Source organism: Motacilla alba, chromosome 6 (assembly GCF_015832195.1).
Source record: "Motacilla alba alba isolate MOTALB_02 chromosome 6, Motacilla_alba_V1.0_pri, whole genome shotgun sequence".
Classification (NCBI taxonomy): domain Eukaryota; kingdom Metazoa; phylum Chordata; class Aves; order Passeriformes; family Motacillidae; genus Motacilla; species Motacilla alba.
The window spans coordinates 26,462,680-26,478,155 of NC_052021.1; the positions used below are offsets into that span (position 1 = coordinate 26,462,680).

Consider the following 15,476-nt stretch of genomic DNA (forward strand, 5'->3'; position numbering starts at 1 on the left):
ACAACTGGAACAGGCTGAGTGCCTTGAAAGCTAATTTGTTTCATTTTCACAATCCATCTCAGTCAAATAAAATACATCATCTCTTCGTTCAACCCTTGCCTCACTTCAGATTGTAAGAGTGGGAGATAATTTGATTACCAAGATCAAATGATGATGTTTTAGAGGAGGAGCCATCTGGAGTTTCTGAGTGAGCAGCTGGCAGCCTGGGCTGCATGGTTAATGATCTATGTGTCTTGAAACTATTTTTTTCTGCTGCAAAACCTTTTAAGAGTCTTTAGAGATCAATCCACCCCACTGCCTCCAAGTAAGATGCTATCTGTAAAATTGCAGACAAGTGTTCCCTTTTAAAAGCTCTTTCCACAACACTCTCTTTTTCCTTTCTATTATTATTTTTTTTAAGACTCATAATGAATCCTTAATTTGCTGTAGTTTGGTACTTGGCTTTGCTTGGCCTAGTAGTAGCTGCTTTGCATTTTGTCCTGCATTATTACAGCTGTACTGCCTGAAGTGATTTCCAAACTTCATGTGGTCAGTTTGAATGGAAATGCATTTTTTCATTGAAAATCTTAAGATGTTTGAAAACAGCCATGGTAAAGACAGTGCAGTAAAACTCTTCTCTCTGTATGACCCAAGGTTTTTGGAAGCCTTTCATCTTTTTTGGTCCTTGCCAAGTAATGTTAACTGAGTGGGAAGTTATAACTAACTTAGAATTATCTATCCTTGCCAGAGCAGCAGTGGGCAAGAAATTTAACTAGGTATGGAGCTTTTGGTCAGTGAGGCTGCTCTGATTTCAGGCTTTTTAATCATCTCCAAGTCAAGCACTTCTTTTTAGGCCTGCCAGGCATTTCCAGCCTCTCAAAAAAGCTGCATCAGACAGTGCCATGTGGTTCTGATGTGGGGGACCAGGAGAGAGTCCCAGCAGCACCAGGGAGTCAGAGGTTTGCCTGGAAAGACTGAAAGGCACTGGAGGCAATTCCCTAAAAGCAAATTGAGCCAAGTAGAGAGCGGGTGGTACCCTGTCAGCCTCTCCTGATTGATGCTATTGGTAGCCCAGGCTGCAGCTCCAGGCACAGCCAGGCAGGCAGGAGAGCACAGCCAAGATTCTTGGGTCTGTGGCTCCACCAGATGGATGGTCCTGAGGCCAGGCCCCTGCTTCTTCTGAAGAAGCTTTTGAAAGCTGGGGAGGGGTGATGTCACTTTAAAACAGAACTGTATCTGGAAGTAGCAGAATCCCCCATGAGAAGGAGGGGCTTCTCTAGCATTGCTTCTTTTTCCCCTGTGAGCTCTTTAACTCCTATCAGCTCTGATCTCAGCCTCTCCACTTGTTCTCTTACCTGCCAACTCTCTTACTTCAGATTTCACTCTTTGGCCGGCAGCCAGGTATCTCACCCCCATGCCTTCCACACTGGGCTGAGCTGAAGTAATTGGAGGAAGGCAGGAAGAGCAAAAAGAAAGTGTAGGACCAGTGACTTCTGCCCCATGTACCTGTTGGTGCAGCCAATTCTTCTGAACTTACTTTGTATTGGTTATGAGCCCCTTTTCTACATTCTATTGCAGAATGGAAACATCAAGAGAAAAACAGGATTTGGGAACAGATGGCTGAGAGAGGAAAAAAAAAAGATGGAGCAGGTGCACACGACACAGCTGTGCATTGCTGTACAGCTTCTCTGTTGGCTCCTTGGACACAGCCAGGTTTTTCCATTGTGTCTCAGAGTCCCTGTAAAGGGATTTATGTCTGAGTACTTGCCAGATAAAAGATTTGGCTTGGGATACATGTCAAGACTCAGAAAGGAATGGATTTTGATTAAATAGCAATTCTGTGGCCAATCTGTGCTCCAAACCATTTAGGAATGAGGATGGATGGTTTAATTTTTGAAGTGACACAAAATGCTTAACAGTCTGGTAAAGAGTTCTGAAATATGTGTAATGCTTAATAATATTCATCACTTCTGCTTTAGGAAAACCCACATGTTTCCACAGTTAAATTGTTAGTGAAGTATTAATAAGAAAATTATATTCTCATTTCATACAGGCGTGTAATTCCCCAGAAACATTTAAAAATTTACATTTTTTAAAGATATTTGTTAAAGTTGCAACAATTGCTTTTTTATCATTTTTCTTTTGCTCTGCTTAAGGAAAACAGAAACTGGATTGTAGTGAGGAATCAATGGTGATCTTCAGTGGCTTCAAGTCCAGAGGACTTTGCTGGCCTGGCAGGGTGTCACAGTGCTTAGGGACACAGGGAACCCTCCTAGGAAGGACGTGAGCCTGGTGGCTGGGTGGGTGGATCAGAAGGGCTCCTCAACAAAATGGTTTTGAGGTGCTGTCAGTTAAAGCCAGCTGCATTAGCAGTGAGCTGCCTTTCTGAAGATTTGGGGAATATTTTTAGCCTAGCTAGAATGAAAGGGTGCTGAGATTTCAGTTGTGCTGCTTTCCTGTGGGTGTCTGAGGGCACTGGTACTATGCCTCTGGACGTGCTTGGATGCTGTATGGCAATTTCCACTTTGTGGTTGCTGCCCAGCAAATGGCTTGGCCTCAACAAGTACAAAGAAAGATTTCAGGATGGGTTCAGTGCTCCCTGTCTGGAGCTCCAGCGTTTCTCATGGATTGCTTTGCCTCTCTCCTCCTGCCCTTGCGTTTCACTGGCTCTGACAAGCTGAACAGCAGAATATACATGAAGGAGCAGAGATTGCTCCTTTCCCTTCCCTCAGCTATGGCTCCCATCAGGTTTTCTTGGAGCGGCAGAGGATGTTAAAGACATCGAGTGTTGTGAAAATGGGGATGGCGTCCTGTGTTGATGGGAGCACTGACCTCCTGTATCCTTCATCAGAGTGCAAAGACAAAGTTGTGGCGGAAGAATCTGCCATTGTTCCGTTCAGGGCTGGAAATGACTTCTCAGGGAAGAAAAAGGAAGAGTTTGCAGCAGCAGAGATTAATGCTTACTGACATGTGCTCGGTTTTCTGTTACACTTCAGGGAATGACATGGATTATTTTGCTCTTGAATTTTGTATGTCAGAAATTTCCCTTGGTACCTAGGATGCTTCCAGGGAAAAGGAAAATCTGAGTTGAAAAAGTGCAAGTGGAGATATAGTGCTTCATTCAGCCTGCCTTCTCTAAGTGCTTTGTCCTTATTACACATTACCACCCTTGATTCCCAGATAGGATAAATGTTTCCTGGGGAGAGAGCCAGTTTGTATTGCTGAAAAGCAACTGACAGTGCTGAATAAGCAAATACATCAAAAGCTGGTGTTTAAACTTAATTTGAGCCTCTCAGGGAAAAAACAAGTTGTACCTTGCTATCTGTAATATCCCTATGCAATATTCCTGTGACTGTGCCTTGCAATCTGCAATATCCCTGTGATTGTGCCTTGCAATCTCCAACATCCCCGTGCAATCTGCATGGGGTAATTGTCTTGTAGGCAGTGTGGGAATGAGCACAGTAATGATGATGGATGCAGAATCTGCAAACCACTGTGAGGATGGAAACTTTGGCCCTGGAGAGAAGAACCCTTCATCCTCTGCTCGCCAGATGAAGATTGTTTCGCTCTGGTTTTGGCTCACCTGGCTATCACCATGCAGGCCAGGAAGATGTTGGACCATGGACCAGCTGGAGTTCAGGTGTGGGGCAGCACTTGGCCCTGCTCTGGGGGCTGAACCCGCTGTGACCTCCCCATTCTGGGTAGTCTCCGTGCAGGCAGGTGCCCTCTCCTTCCCTCTCATGGAGCAGATCGTGTGCAAACATTCCTGCCATGCCCAGGTGGGTGGATTGTGGCTGGGATGTGGAAAGGAGGCCTGGCCTTGGTGGAACTCTCCCCTTTGGCATGGCCTGATGGCAAAGGGGCAGCACAGGGAGAAAGCAGCTCTGGAAAGCTGATGAAGGCCAGCTCCTGCCAGCACCCAGGTACTTGTAACACCCAGCTGAGTCCACAGTGAAGGTTTTTCCTTGGAGGTATGTGTCCCTTTCCACCTTTTTTCCTCTACTCACTGTACCCCTGGTTAACAACTCAGCTGAGGTGGGGAAGGAAAAGTCAACTTGGAAGGGCTCTGCTCACCATGATATCTTTTCCTGGGGGCTTGGCTCAGCCTGTGCTGGGTTTGATTGCCAGGAGCCCTGGGTCTGCCCTGCTGTCTATGCTTACTGTCCCCTTGGGAGCCAGGGCCCTTCTGAGGAGGGGCTGGGGCAGGAAAGGGGGTGGAAGAACTGCTGCCCGAGGGAGAAATTACAGGAGCCTGTGGCCTACAGCCGGCATGGGGACAGCAGGGACACAGGGGAACGGGGTGGGCAGTGATCCATCTGGGAGGGGAGCCTGTGCAGAGGAGTGTTTGTACACGGCCATGATTTAGGACTGGGGCACTTGCAGGGCTCTGGCGCTGCCTGTGTCCTCCTCTGTGTCCCCAGCTGAGGCAGCTGATCTGAGCACAGTCTCCTTCCAGAGCCGCTGCAGTTCCTGGATGGCTCCTCAGTGTTATTTGCTTTTGCCACTAGATGGTGAGGTAAGGAATGAGGGAAAGCACAGGGAGTCTCACTGTGTTCCCCAGCGGCCTTGCTCCCTGTGAAACCACGCTGACGTGCTCTGCTTTCTGGGAACCCGGCAATTTCAGGCAATTATTCCCTGGACATTTTATACAGCTCAGCCTTCAAGAACTGCCGCTGCCACCCTGACTCTGATCTTTTTAACTCCAGTGCTGCCACCCTGCATTGATGTAGACACGGCAAGCTGTGTTAGCCACAGATGGCAAACTGCCTGACACAGGGATGTACGGAAAGCTGTCTCCTGCTGTAGCAATTTACTTTGGTCTGGTTTTTGAAGAGGGTTTATGGTTTGCTTCCCCTTTCCCATGAGGACCTGAACCCACTGTGAGACCCACACCTTGGCAGGTGGGAATTGCAATTCCTGCATGGCTGCTCTCTGTTGTGCCATCTCTCTTCAGAGCTGTTTGCTTCACTGGAAGCTTTGCCCTGGCTGTGCCAGAGGAGTCTGGGGATGGGTGATGGACCGGAGAGTTACAGCTCCCCCGGGGCACTCCTGCCTTTGCAGGAGGGATTGAACAAATGCTGGTGACAGCAGCCCCTGCCCCAGAGGACGCAAAGCAGATCGTGGAGAACGAGGAGGGAAAGGGCAGGTGCACATGTTTGGGCACTGGGGAGTGGAACTTCAAGGAATGAGTTACTCCTCAGCTGAGTAACTGAATGCCAGTGTCTCCCAGCTGGGAAATTAAATGCTTTAAAGGGATGCAGTCTCAATTTTGTTTTAAACACAGGCTGACTCTGCTCATGAAGGGGAACTTGTTGGGCTGCAGAAACTTTACTGCTTCTATTTAGGGAAGGTTATAAGGTGCCCAATCTTTCTACTCTCTGAATACTGGCCTGGGTGCCACTCTGCATGCCCAGGATGACCTACATTTCAAAGAATCATAGAATGGTCTGGGTTGGAAGGCATTTTAAAGGTCATCTAATCCAATCCAACTGCCCTGCAATGAGCAGGGACATCTTCAACTAGATCAGGTTGCTCAGTGCCCCAACCAACCTGACCGTGAACACTTTTAGGAATGGGGCATTCGCCGCCTCTTGGGGCGAGCTGCTGCAGTGCAGGCTTGGAGAGCTATTCCCTTTGTGACAGGCTGGAACAGTGACCTGCTTGCCCTGGTCCAGCAGTGTGGCAGTGCTTCTGGCTTGGTTATTTCTTGCTGGGCATTGCTGCTGAGGGGAGTCTTTGCAAGGGAGCAGATCAGGGAGTGCCCCCAGGACCAAGGCTGTGTGCGGGCAACCTCCAGGCAGGAGTGGGGAGGGAGGATCCTCCCCAGGGAGGACCCCATCCCCGCCAGAGGATGGGGAGTATCACCTGCCCTAGGTCTGGCCAGGGCTGGAAGGATTTGGCTGTGTTTTCACTGTGTTTTGGCTATGAGGTCCTTAGGTATGGAAAAGCCCACTGTAGTCTGGTTCAGGGTTTTAAGAGAGGCAATGACTCAGTCCCCTGAGCGAGAATAGTGAGCAGTTTGGAAGGTCCCTGTAGTATATTAGGAATGGTCCATAGATGGTTTGGTTTATTTTTTACTATGTTTCCACAGTTCTTGGCTAATTTCAGTGGGATCTATCTTGTGAGCTGGCACGCTGGGAAGCCTGGGGAGGGGAATGGAGCTGCTCCCCAGCACTGAGGGATGGCCCCCTGGTGTTTAGTTCTGGCCATGCTGCAGGATCCTGTGAGGAAGGAGGAGTCCCAAACAAGGAACTGAATAAAGAAAACAACACTTCATAAAAACACACCCACTTTATGCTTGGCACAGAGGTACGTGTGTATGTGTGTATTTGTGGGTGCTGCAGAGAGAAAATGCACATTTCCCACTCCCTTCTCCCATAGGCATTGAAATGCCTGAGGGACACAAGCCAGTAACATGCAGACAGCCAGGGGGATTTCTTGTGCAGCACTCCTTCTGCAGTGCTGAAATGAGCCTTTTATGTTCCAGAGGCCACCGTGACACCAGGCAGAAGCAAGAGGGAAAATACTGAACAAATAAACCAGAGGCTTGCATGAGCACAATCCCCATGTCAGCCTCACCCCTGACTCTGCCATGCTATAATCTGTAGCATGGAAATGTTTCTCTTGGCTGTTGGTTTAGGGCTGTGCAATCAAATCTGGTAGTTAAAATCCTGCTGAACAGGGCAGGCAACCCAAACAGCAGAGGAAAGGCAAGCAGAGCTTTCAAGTTGTTTGCAAAAAAAAATGACCTGAGGAGCAGGTGGTCATGCAGCACCCATCTTGTGCTGTTTTGAGCCAGCTGTCTGCAGATGTGGGGAGTAAAGAACTGCCACTGTAGGTCATATTCAGTGTGTCTCCTTTCCTTCCCCTCTGAACATCTGATACCATGGCAGCATCCCTGCTCACAAGTGGATTAGGTGCTAGCACAGACCACTGCTGCAGCTATCCATTTCCTGCTGATTTATTCAAATAACTTGGAAAAGTACATCCAGCAGCTGAGTTCAGGAAAACTCTGTTGAAAAACATGCCTGGCTCTTCAGGAGCTATTGCTGTGAGATCTGTGAAAAGAGCAAACCCCAAACTCTCATGTGCAGCAGGGGTGGGGAATGGAAGGGCTGTAGGTCTGAATGTGTATAGGAAGAAATGTGCCTGGGGTCTCAAAGCAGCTGGAGAGGTGGCCACACTAGACAGTTTTTGAATTTAATTTAGAAATAGAAGGAAAATAGGAATCACAACATTTGAAACATCTGCTTGGTAATGGATGGTGTTCTTGCTGCGTTACTTTGCAGTGGCAAAGCCGGGTTTGCCTGCAGAATGTCTGTGCCTCTTCCCTGATAGCTCCTATGCTGTTTTTCCTCCGGGGGTTAACACAGTAAAAGGGAAAACCATTTTTTTTTTGTGTGACTTGGGTGCCTCTTTGCTGGCTTGTTCTGGACCTGCAGGAAAACGGACCAAATTGAAGCTGCTGTGAAGGGCTGCTCAGTCATTAGTCCAGAGGGGGGCACGAGCCATGGGGTTTCAGTGCCTCACTCCCAAGGGTATCCGAACAGTTAGTAAGGCAAATCCTCCTGAAAGACACCCTGCTTTGATACATTCAGATAAGCCCAGTAGCATGATCAAAATACACAGCTACAACAAGGGCTTCCTGCCATGGATATGCAAATATTGAGATCAGTGCAAATCACAGACCTCATGCAAAGCAAACTGAGACTGCTGTTTACCTCTGGTGCACAGCACCCACAGCTACAAGGCTTCCCTCTTTTATGCTTGTGTCAAGTTGCTCTTGAAAGCTTCTGCTGAGCAATAATTTCTGCACCTTGTTCCAGTGGTTGCCCTTTTATGTGGTCCCCCCAGGAGTCTGCCATGCCATGCCTTGACATAGTCTTAGGTTTGTCCCGTTTCTTAGGCCTGAACCAGACTGTCTAAAAAGCAAGCCTTGGTCCTTCAATGGTATTTTTTAAATATTCCCCTTCCAGAATCTCACTGCTTTTCTGGAAATAAACAATTCCTGGGGCTGCTTGCTCAAAACACACATTTTGCAGCTTATTACCATAGCGATCTTTCCCAGAGATTCTCTCTCCATATGTGGATTGCTTTGTGCTGTGAGCAGCTCCCAGACTGCACGAACATTTCTCAGCTCCTTCTCCCTGAGAGGCAACAAGGGAGGGTGGTCCTGGTTCCCTGCTATGGAGACAAAGCTGGAAGCGATGCTGGAGTCGAGGAGCGGAAGAGATGCATAAACATGGAGGCAGCATGCCTAATTAATGACCTGAAACCAGCTGTAAAGGTCAGTTTGTTTGCGGGGGCCGCGCTCCAGGCACGCGTGCTGAATGCGAACTTGGCCGCCGTGCCTGGAAAGGGCACTGCTGCCCTCCCGGGATGGCAGCTGGAGGAGGGGGAGCCACCACAGGAGGCTCGACAGCCTTCAGCCTCACTCATTAGTGTGTACCCAGGCCATCCCCCCTCGTCTGGCGAGCTCCATTCCTCGTGGGGCTCTGCTGAGAAACCAGGCTGCTTTCTGGGGAAAGGGCAGGCTCCTGCAGGTGTTGGGTGTGGGATGCTGCAGAGAACAGGCTGTTTTCTGGGCTGTCTTGTCAGGCACTTGTCGACTGAGTTTGATCTGCAGAGTCTTATTATTCATATTAACGCTGTCAGCAGCACGCATGCAAAAATTGAGCGTCTGGATGCAAACGTCAGGGAATTGATATAAAAATGTTCTTTGCTAGCTGTTCTTTGTCCCTGTGGAACTTTTCTCTACAGTGTTCCAGGGGCTAAAAATTCAAACTTCTTGCCTAATCCCAGGACTCTGGGAGTGAAGGCTTTATGAATATTACAAATTATCATCAAGCATGGTATAGGCTTGTAAAGACAGCTGTCCTGTAGGACAAGGTGTGCCATGGGTGGTCATGTGAGATCTTCAGGGTACTTGCCAGCCCTTGCAATTTCTGACCAGCCTTCATCTCAACACTTGAGCAGAGCCATGAGATAACCTGCAGAGAAAATCAAAGGGAGACAGCATTACTGAGTCACTTTGCAGACAGTGCTGAGCACTTCTGGTGTCAATAAAATCACAGAGATGTCACACGCACAACAATGGTGGCAATGAGAGGAAAGTGCCTTTGATGAGACAGGTTTTCTCCCTCTCTGAGATGAACACAATGCCATCCCAGCTGTTCCCCACTTGCAGAGAGCTCTCTTTCTAGTGGTGTTTCTGGGACAAACCCTTTTCTTCAGGCCTTTGGCCTCGTGCTCCCCTCGAGCTCTTTGTCCCAGCAAACTGAACTGATCAAAGCTGCTTTTGCCAGGCAGTGGATCAGGAGCAACGTTGTTGGCTGTGTTTAGCTTCAGGCAGACTGAGGGTGTCTAGCTACAAAAAGAGACAGAAAATCAAGGCAGCTGGTCATGCTTTGTCATTTAAATTGGCAGTCTGTCTGTGCTGGGGAATGCAGAGAGCATGGGGGAAGGCAGGGTGTTTCCAGAAAGGCACCATCCCAGGTCTGAGCAAAGCATCTCAGACAGTCCCTGGTGGCCTTAGTGAAGGTGAACTGTTGGAACTGGGATCAAACTGATCACAGAAGGGGTTGATCATGCAGGCAGGGCACAGCCTGCAGCTTTCCCTGTCTGGGTCCTTCCACCCAAGCAGTGACCAGGGAGGCTTCTGCCAAGAGCAATGAAGACTCCTTATCCGAGAAAGACCCTCTGCCAGGCAGAGCAAGGCATCTGCAGAGCACAGCAGTCCCCTGCAAGCAGCAGAAGGCAGGAGGTGTTTGCAAAGTCCAGCGCATCCTTGACCTCTCACCTGGCCTTGCCATAGACTTAGGTGACAGTCCTCTCACCCTTGCAATTAAATCTGTGGTTGTACATCACATTTACTCTCAGACAGAGGTCTTTTCTGTGGGAATGCCAGTCATCTTGAGTTCAACTTACAGGTTTTAAGTTACTCTCTGCATTTTGCCCTTTCTCCAGACACCCCAGTGCAGCGGGCCCTGCGCTCACTAGCTCAGGCAATGGGATTGCCCCTCTCTTTCCCTCACTCAGCCCTGTGCCAGTCCCAGAGGCTGCGCTCTCTGGCTCCCAGACCCTATCTCTCCCATTCCTGCTCCCTCTCTTGGGCGTCAGTGCTCCTGGGCCTGGCTTATAACACAGTGTGTGGCACAGGGACAAAGATGACAGGCCTTCCTCCCTGAAGGCTTTCCTCTTGCAGAGGAAATTGGTTCATTGGCCCGAGCGTTCAGCACGGCGATTGAGAGCAGCCTGAATCGGGAGCACCAAGTGAGCATCACTAGAACCATCTGAAACCGAGGGAAAAGAGGCAGCGAGAGAGGGATGGGGGCTGGAGGCCGTGTGCTCTGCAGGTGAGTGATCTGTACGTGCTGGAAGCTGGCAGTGTCGGGGCTGGATGGGATACCTGGAGCGTCACTATTGTTCCTTTGCTATTACAGAGCTTCCACGCTGCTGCAGCAGCCACGGGGGTGGGCGATGCCAGCCCCGGTGCTATCGGGGAGGCTTTCCAGGCGTGGGGCACCCTGCGAGGCATCTGCCTGCCCAGGCCTGCTGCCCCTGGGGTACCGCCAGGAGCGCGTGTGCTGAGCCTGTGCTGTGGCGCGGGGCCGCCGTGCACGCCCTCGCAGCGGGGCTGAGCCGGGCCGCGGTCGGTGCGGGAGTGCGGGGCCGCCCCATCCCCGGCTGCCGTGCCACCCCGTCCTCCCCTGGGCCGTCGGGGGCCGCCGCACCGGGGCCGCCGCTCGCCCGGCGGGTGCAGTGAGGCGCCGCGGCCGCCAGGTGCCACTGCCCCCCCGCGCTGCCCGGGGCCGCCGCCCGCCCGCTCCGCGGGGACCTCCGCGCCCGGGGCCCCTCCATCCCCGCCGGGCCCCCCGCCCTCGGGGCCGGCAGCTCAGCCCTCCCTGGCTGACACGCGGGGCCGCGGGGAAAGCGCGGCCCTCGGGGCTCCCAGCCAGCACGGCCGCACACCGGAGCGCACACCGGAGCCCGTCCGTTCCCCGGCGCACACGCGGAACGGGGCGGCAGACTTCACTGCCTCCCGGCCCGTCTTTGTGCACCCCCGGCCGGCCCGCGGAACCTGCGCGGCGGCGGCACGGTTGTCGCCTCCAGCCGCCCCTCGCACGCCCATCCCCGGGGACAGCGGGGTCCGCTCCGCGGGGCCGCTCCTCTCTCCGGGCGGGGCGGAGAGCCGGGCCGGGCGAGACCGTGGGATGGGGACAGCGTGACCGTGGGTGCGGGTGTGTGCGCGGAGGTGCCGGGGAGCGAGCGGATCTGCGAATACAGGCGGTGCGAGCGGGTGCGGTGTGTGCGCGGAGCGGGCGTGAGAGCTGAGCGAGGGGCGTGCGCGGGGGACGCGAGTGTCCGTGTGGGTGCAGGGTGCGAGTCGGGCTGTGCGTGTGTCTGCCCGTGTGTGTGTCTGCCCGTCCATGTGTGTCTCTGTCTGTGTCTGTGTGTGCGTGTGCGCGCACCGGGGGCAGCTCCCCACGTGGGGCTGACGCGGCAGCCCCGGCCCGATCCGGGGCTATAAAGCTGCTCGGCGGCGAGCGAGGCAGAGCAGCCGCGGCCGGCTGCAGCTCCAGCCTCGGCCCCGCTCCGCCCGCCCCGCCGCGCTCGGGGGGTCCCGGCGGCAGCGCCCAGCATGCGCCGTGCCCGCCCGCAGCCCCCCGGCCCCCGGCGCGCCGCTCTGCCCCGGCCGGCGGCACAGTAGGACGCGGAGCAGCCGCGCGGAGCCGGGCGCGGCGCGGGTGGAGCCGGGGCGAAGGGCGGGGGTGTCCGCGCAGCCGGGGTTGATGTTTAACCTGGAGCGCCCGTTCACGGAGAGGGGCCACTTCTTCTCCTCCATGGAGTACCAGCGGCAGCTGGAGGAGGAGGAGGGCTACCCCCCTCCCGGCACTAATGGGACCTTCAACGACAGCGGGGCCGGCCCGGGCTGGGGCATGCCGTACCCTCTGCACACCACCATCACTCTCATCAGCCTGGCCAGCTTGCTCATGCTCTTCACCGTCTTTGGCAACGTCCTGGTCATCATCGCTGTCTTCACCAGCCGGGCGCTCAAAGCCCCACAGAACCTCTTCCTGGTCTCCTTAGCCTCAGCTGACATCCTGGTGGCCACGCTGGTCATCCCCTTCTCGCTGGCAAATGAGGTGATGGGCTACTGGTACTTCGGTAAAGTCTGGTGTGAGATCTACCTGGCCTTGGATGTGCTGTTCTGCACCTCCTCCATTGTGCACCTCTGTGCCATCAGCCTGGACCGGTACTGGTCCATCACACAAGCCATCGAGTACAACCTCAAGCGTACCCCGCGACGCATCAAATGCATCATCTTCATCGTCTGGGTCATCTCGGCTGTCATCTCCTTCCCACCACTCATCTCCATTGAGAAGAAGAGCGGGCAGCAGGCTGACCAGGGGGTGGCAGGGTGCAAGATCAACGATGAGAAATGGTACATCATCTCTTCTAGCATCGGCTCCTTCTTTGCCCCCTGCCTCATCATGATCCTGGTCTACATGCGCATCTACCAGATAGCCAAGAGGAGAACAAGGGTCCCGCCGAACAAGCGGGCAGAGCGCCCTGAGAAGAAGCAGAATGGCTTGACTGACAAGGAGGACCTGCCAGCCACAGCACAGCTCAATGGGGAGAAGGCAGCAGGAGGCAGTGGCGGGCAAGAGGGAGAGGTCAATGGCATAGATATGGAGGAGACCTCTTCCTCTGAGCACCAGGAAAACAACCAGTGTAAGAAATCAGAGAGACCAATGAAAGGAAAGACCAAGACTAAGCTGAGCCAAATTAAGCCCGGGGACAGTTTGCCCAGGAAGACAGAGGAGGAGAGGAACACCAAAGGGTCCCGCTGGAGAGGCAGGCAGAACCGGGAGAAGCGCTTCACCTTTGTGCTTGCAGTGGTGATCGGGGTCTTTGTCATCTGCTGGTTCCCCTTCTTCTTCACCTACACGCTGACGGCCGTCTGCGAGAGCTGCTCCGTGCCCGACACCCTCTTCAAGTTCTTCTTCTGGTTCGGTTACTGCAATAGTTCCTTGAACCCCGTCATCTATACCATTTTCAACCATGACTTCAGACGGGCTTTCAAAAGGATCCTCTGCAGGATAGAGAGGAAAAGGAGTGTTTGAAGGACCCTTTGCTATCGGCAGGACTAACTAAGACTTTGTAGGAGTGTAAAGTACGTCTCTCTTGGGCTGCGCTTGCATGGGATGGTTTCCTTCAGCTCATGAGCAGGAAGCCTTTAAAAGCTGAGATGAGCCTCTGGGAGCACCGGGCAGCAGCAGTGAGGAGCAGCAGGCAAGTGGAGGTCCGAGCTGTGCATTTGACTTGCCAGGGGAGGATGGCCTTTGACTTGCTTGGTTTATTTTTTTTTCTTTTGCCAGAATCTCTCAGTGGATATTCTCATGACTGCTTAGTTTGACTCTTTAAAGGCAAACATCGTGCAGCTCTGCAAGATGAACAACAAAGAGGGAGTATGCCACACCAGAGGTGTTGGCTTTTTTATTTTGTTGTGTCTTTTTCCCCCCTCATTGTAAATGTAATGAATTTTGACCACCTTGTAAAATACAGTATTGTATTCTTGAATTTGAATGTCTTAATTTTTGTAAGGCAAGCAGCTTTGAAACTGTGAATGCTTTAATTATCTTTGATACCTTACAAGTCTTTCTTTTCCTACCCCCTATAAAGCCCCTCACTCAATACAACTGAACAACTAGAGCCATCCTCCTGACAGTTTGGTAATATTACCAAAATTCCCAAATTCCTGTCTTTTTTATTTTTTTTTTTTTCCTCTAAGGCTTAGGATCACAGACCTCACCAGACTGGCTGTTTTTGTTGCTATTTTTTTTTAATGTCATACCTGTTTCTGTTTAATTTCTGTGTTGCCTGTGACACAACACAGCTGAGATGGCACCTGCCGTCTCGTTACTCGTGAGAGCAGAGCCCGATGGAGCGGTGGCTTTGCTGTGCAGGCAGGGATGTCCCAGGCAACAGGGACTGTCTCCCTTGCAACGTGAGCCTTGGGACCCTGCCAAGCTCCCCACGAGTTAATCTTGTTTGATATTGTACCACTCTGCAGCACTGAAATGTGTTCGATGCTCACTTGCTTCCTCCACCTCAACTGTAAATAGGTAACGTTTCAAAGCAAACAGCAGGGCTCTGCATATCATGTTATCTCATCTGTGCTGATGTGTGATGGTTTAACTCCTGCAGGATTTCCTGCAGGGAGGAAGAGGTTTGTGCACAGTGGCCATTCGTCTTTCTCAATTAAGAAAGAGTTCAGTTTTTAACCTGCCAGTCTCATCTTTCCTAGGAAATAGGGAAGCATCCCTCTTTCAGTCTTATACAAGGCAAAACTCTGAAATGGGAAACTTAACTTCCAGTTTCTCCATTATTTTATAGTGTAATTAGGCTTTTCTTTTCTTTTTTTTTTTTTTAATCCAAGTGTAAATATTGTGAGATTGGAGCAGGAGGGAGAGTTAATACTGCTTTTACACTCTTTCCTGAAATGGCTTTCAGCTCTTTGTGCTAAAAAAAAATCCAAAACAAAAATGGACAGAACAAATCTAACATCCTTGTGCCATGAATAAATTTCTGGAGAATATTTATAGGAAAAACTTTTGATTTAACACAGTAAATAAATGAATCTGCAAGTTTCTAATGTTAAGAAAACAGCTTTATCAAATGCTGACAAGTCACAGAAATGGTTTGGAGAAAGCAAAGTTTGTATACGTTGAATGTATAAATGAATTTGCCTTCTCTGGAATTGTATGGTACACAGGAAGAGACTTTAAAAATACGTTTTTACTTTTGGAAAGTGTTTTGTTGATTTTGCTCTCTCTTTTGACTTTCTAATTAACTCCAAGTGTCCCCAGATGCATCTTGGGACTTGGAGAGCAGTGTTTACATTCACTTGCATTTTCAGAACTGAATCCTCAAGAGGTGAGGAAAGCAAATAAACTGTGCTTTAATGTAAAAAAAAAAAAAACAAAAATCAAAAAACAAAAACAAAACCAAACCACGAGCAGAAGTTGCTATAATGGATGATTATTTTTATTAAATAAAAAAGCGTTTACAGATCAAGTGTGAAAATCCTCTGAATAATGTTAGCTGTTTTATTGTACTGTGTTTTATTTTCTGAAATGTTCACCGAGCTGCCGGTAGCTTTGGTCTGGCCGTTTTTTGAAGAACACGCTGGGAAAAGCACTCGTGTTGTCTGAAAGGGGTTGTCCGCCCAGGTAGGAACAATGGCTCTGTTCATTATGCAGTGGCATAATAACAAATGAGTCCTTGATATTTCTTGGGTATTTCCACCCCCCTCCCCTCTTTGTGCCACAGGAAGGGCATTCATGTGTTTGTTAAAGAAAAGAGCGCAGGGTTTGAGGGTGTGATTTGCACCCTGGGAGTGCAGCCTGGGGATGCCTGCCTGGCATGGTGTTTGCAGCTATTGGGAGGGTTTTTAATAATCACTTTGCAAATGGGATTAGAAGCAATTAGGC

General features: G+C 51.0%; 1 protein-coding gene across 1 annotated transcript; it reads left to right on the plus strand.

Moving 5' to 3' along the window:
- The first annotated feature begins 11,544 nt into the window (after positions 1-11,544).
- Positions 11,545-15,056, plus strand: ADRA2A (adrenoceptor alpha 2A). Its single transcript, XM_038141482.1, has one exon. The coding sequence runs from the start codon at positions 11,772-11,774 to the stop codon at positions 13,104-13,106; it is 1,335 nt and encodes a 444-aa protein (XP_037997410.1). The 5' UTR covers positions 11,545-11,771; the 3' UTR covers positions 13,107-15,056.
- Positions 15,057-15,476: the final 420 nt, after the last annotated feature.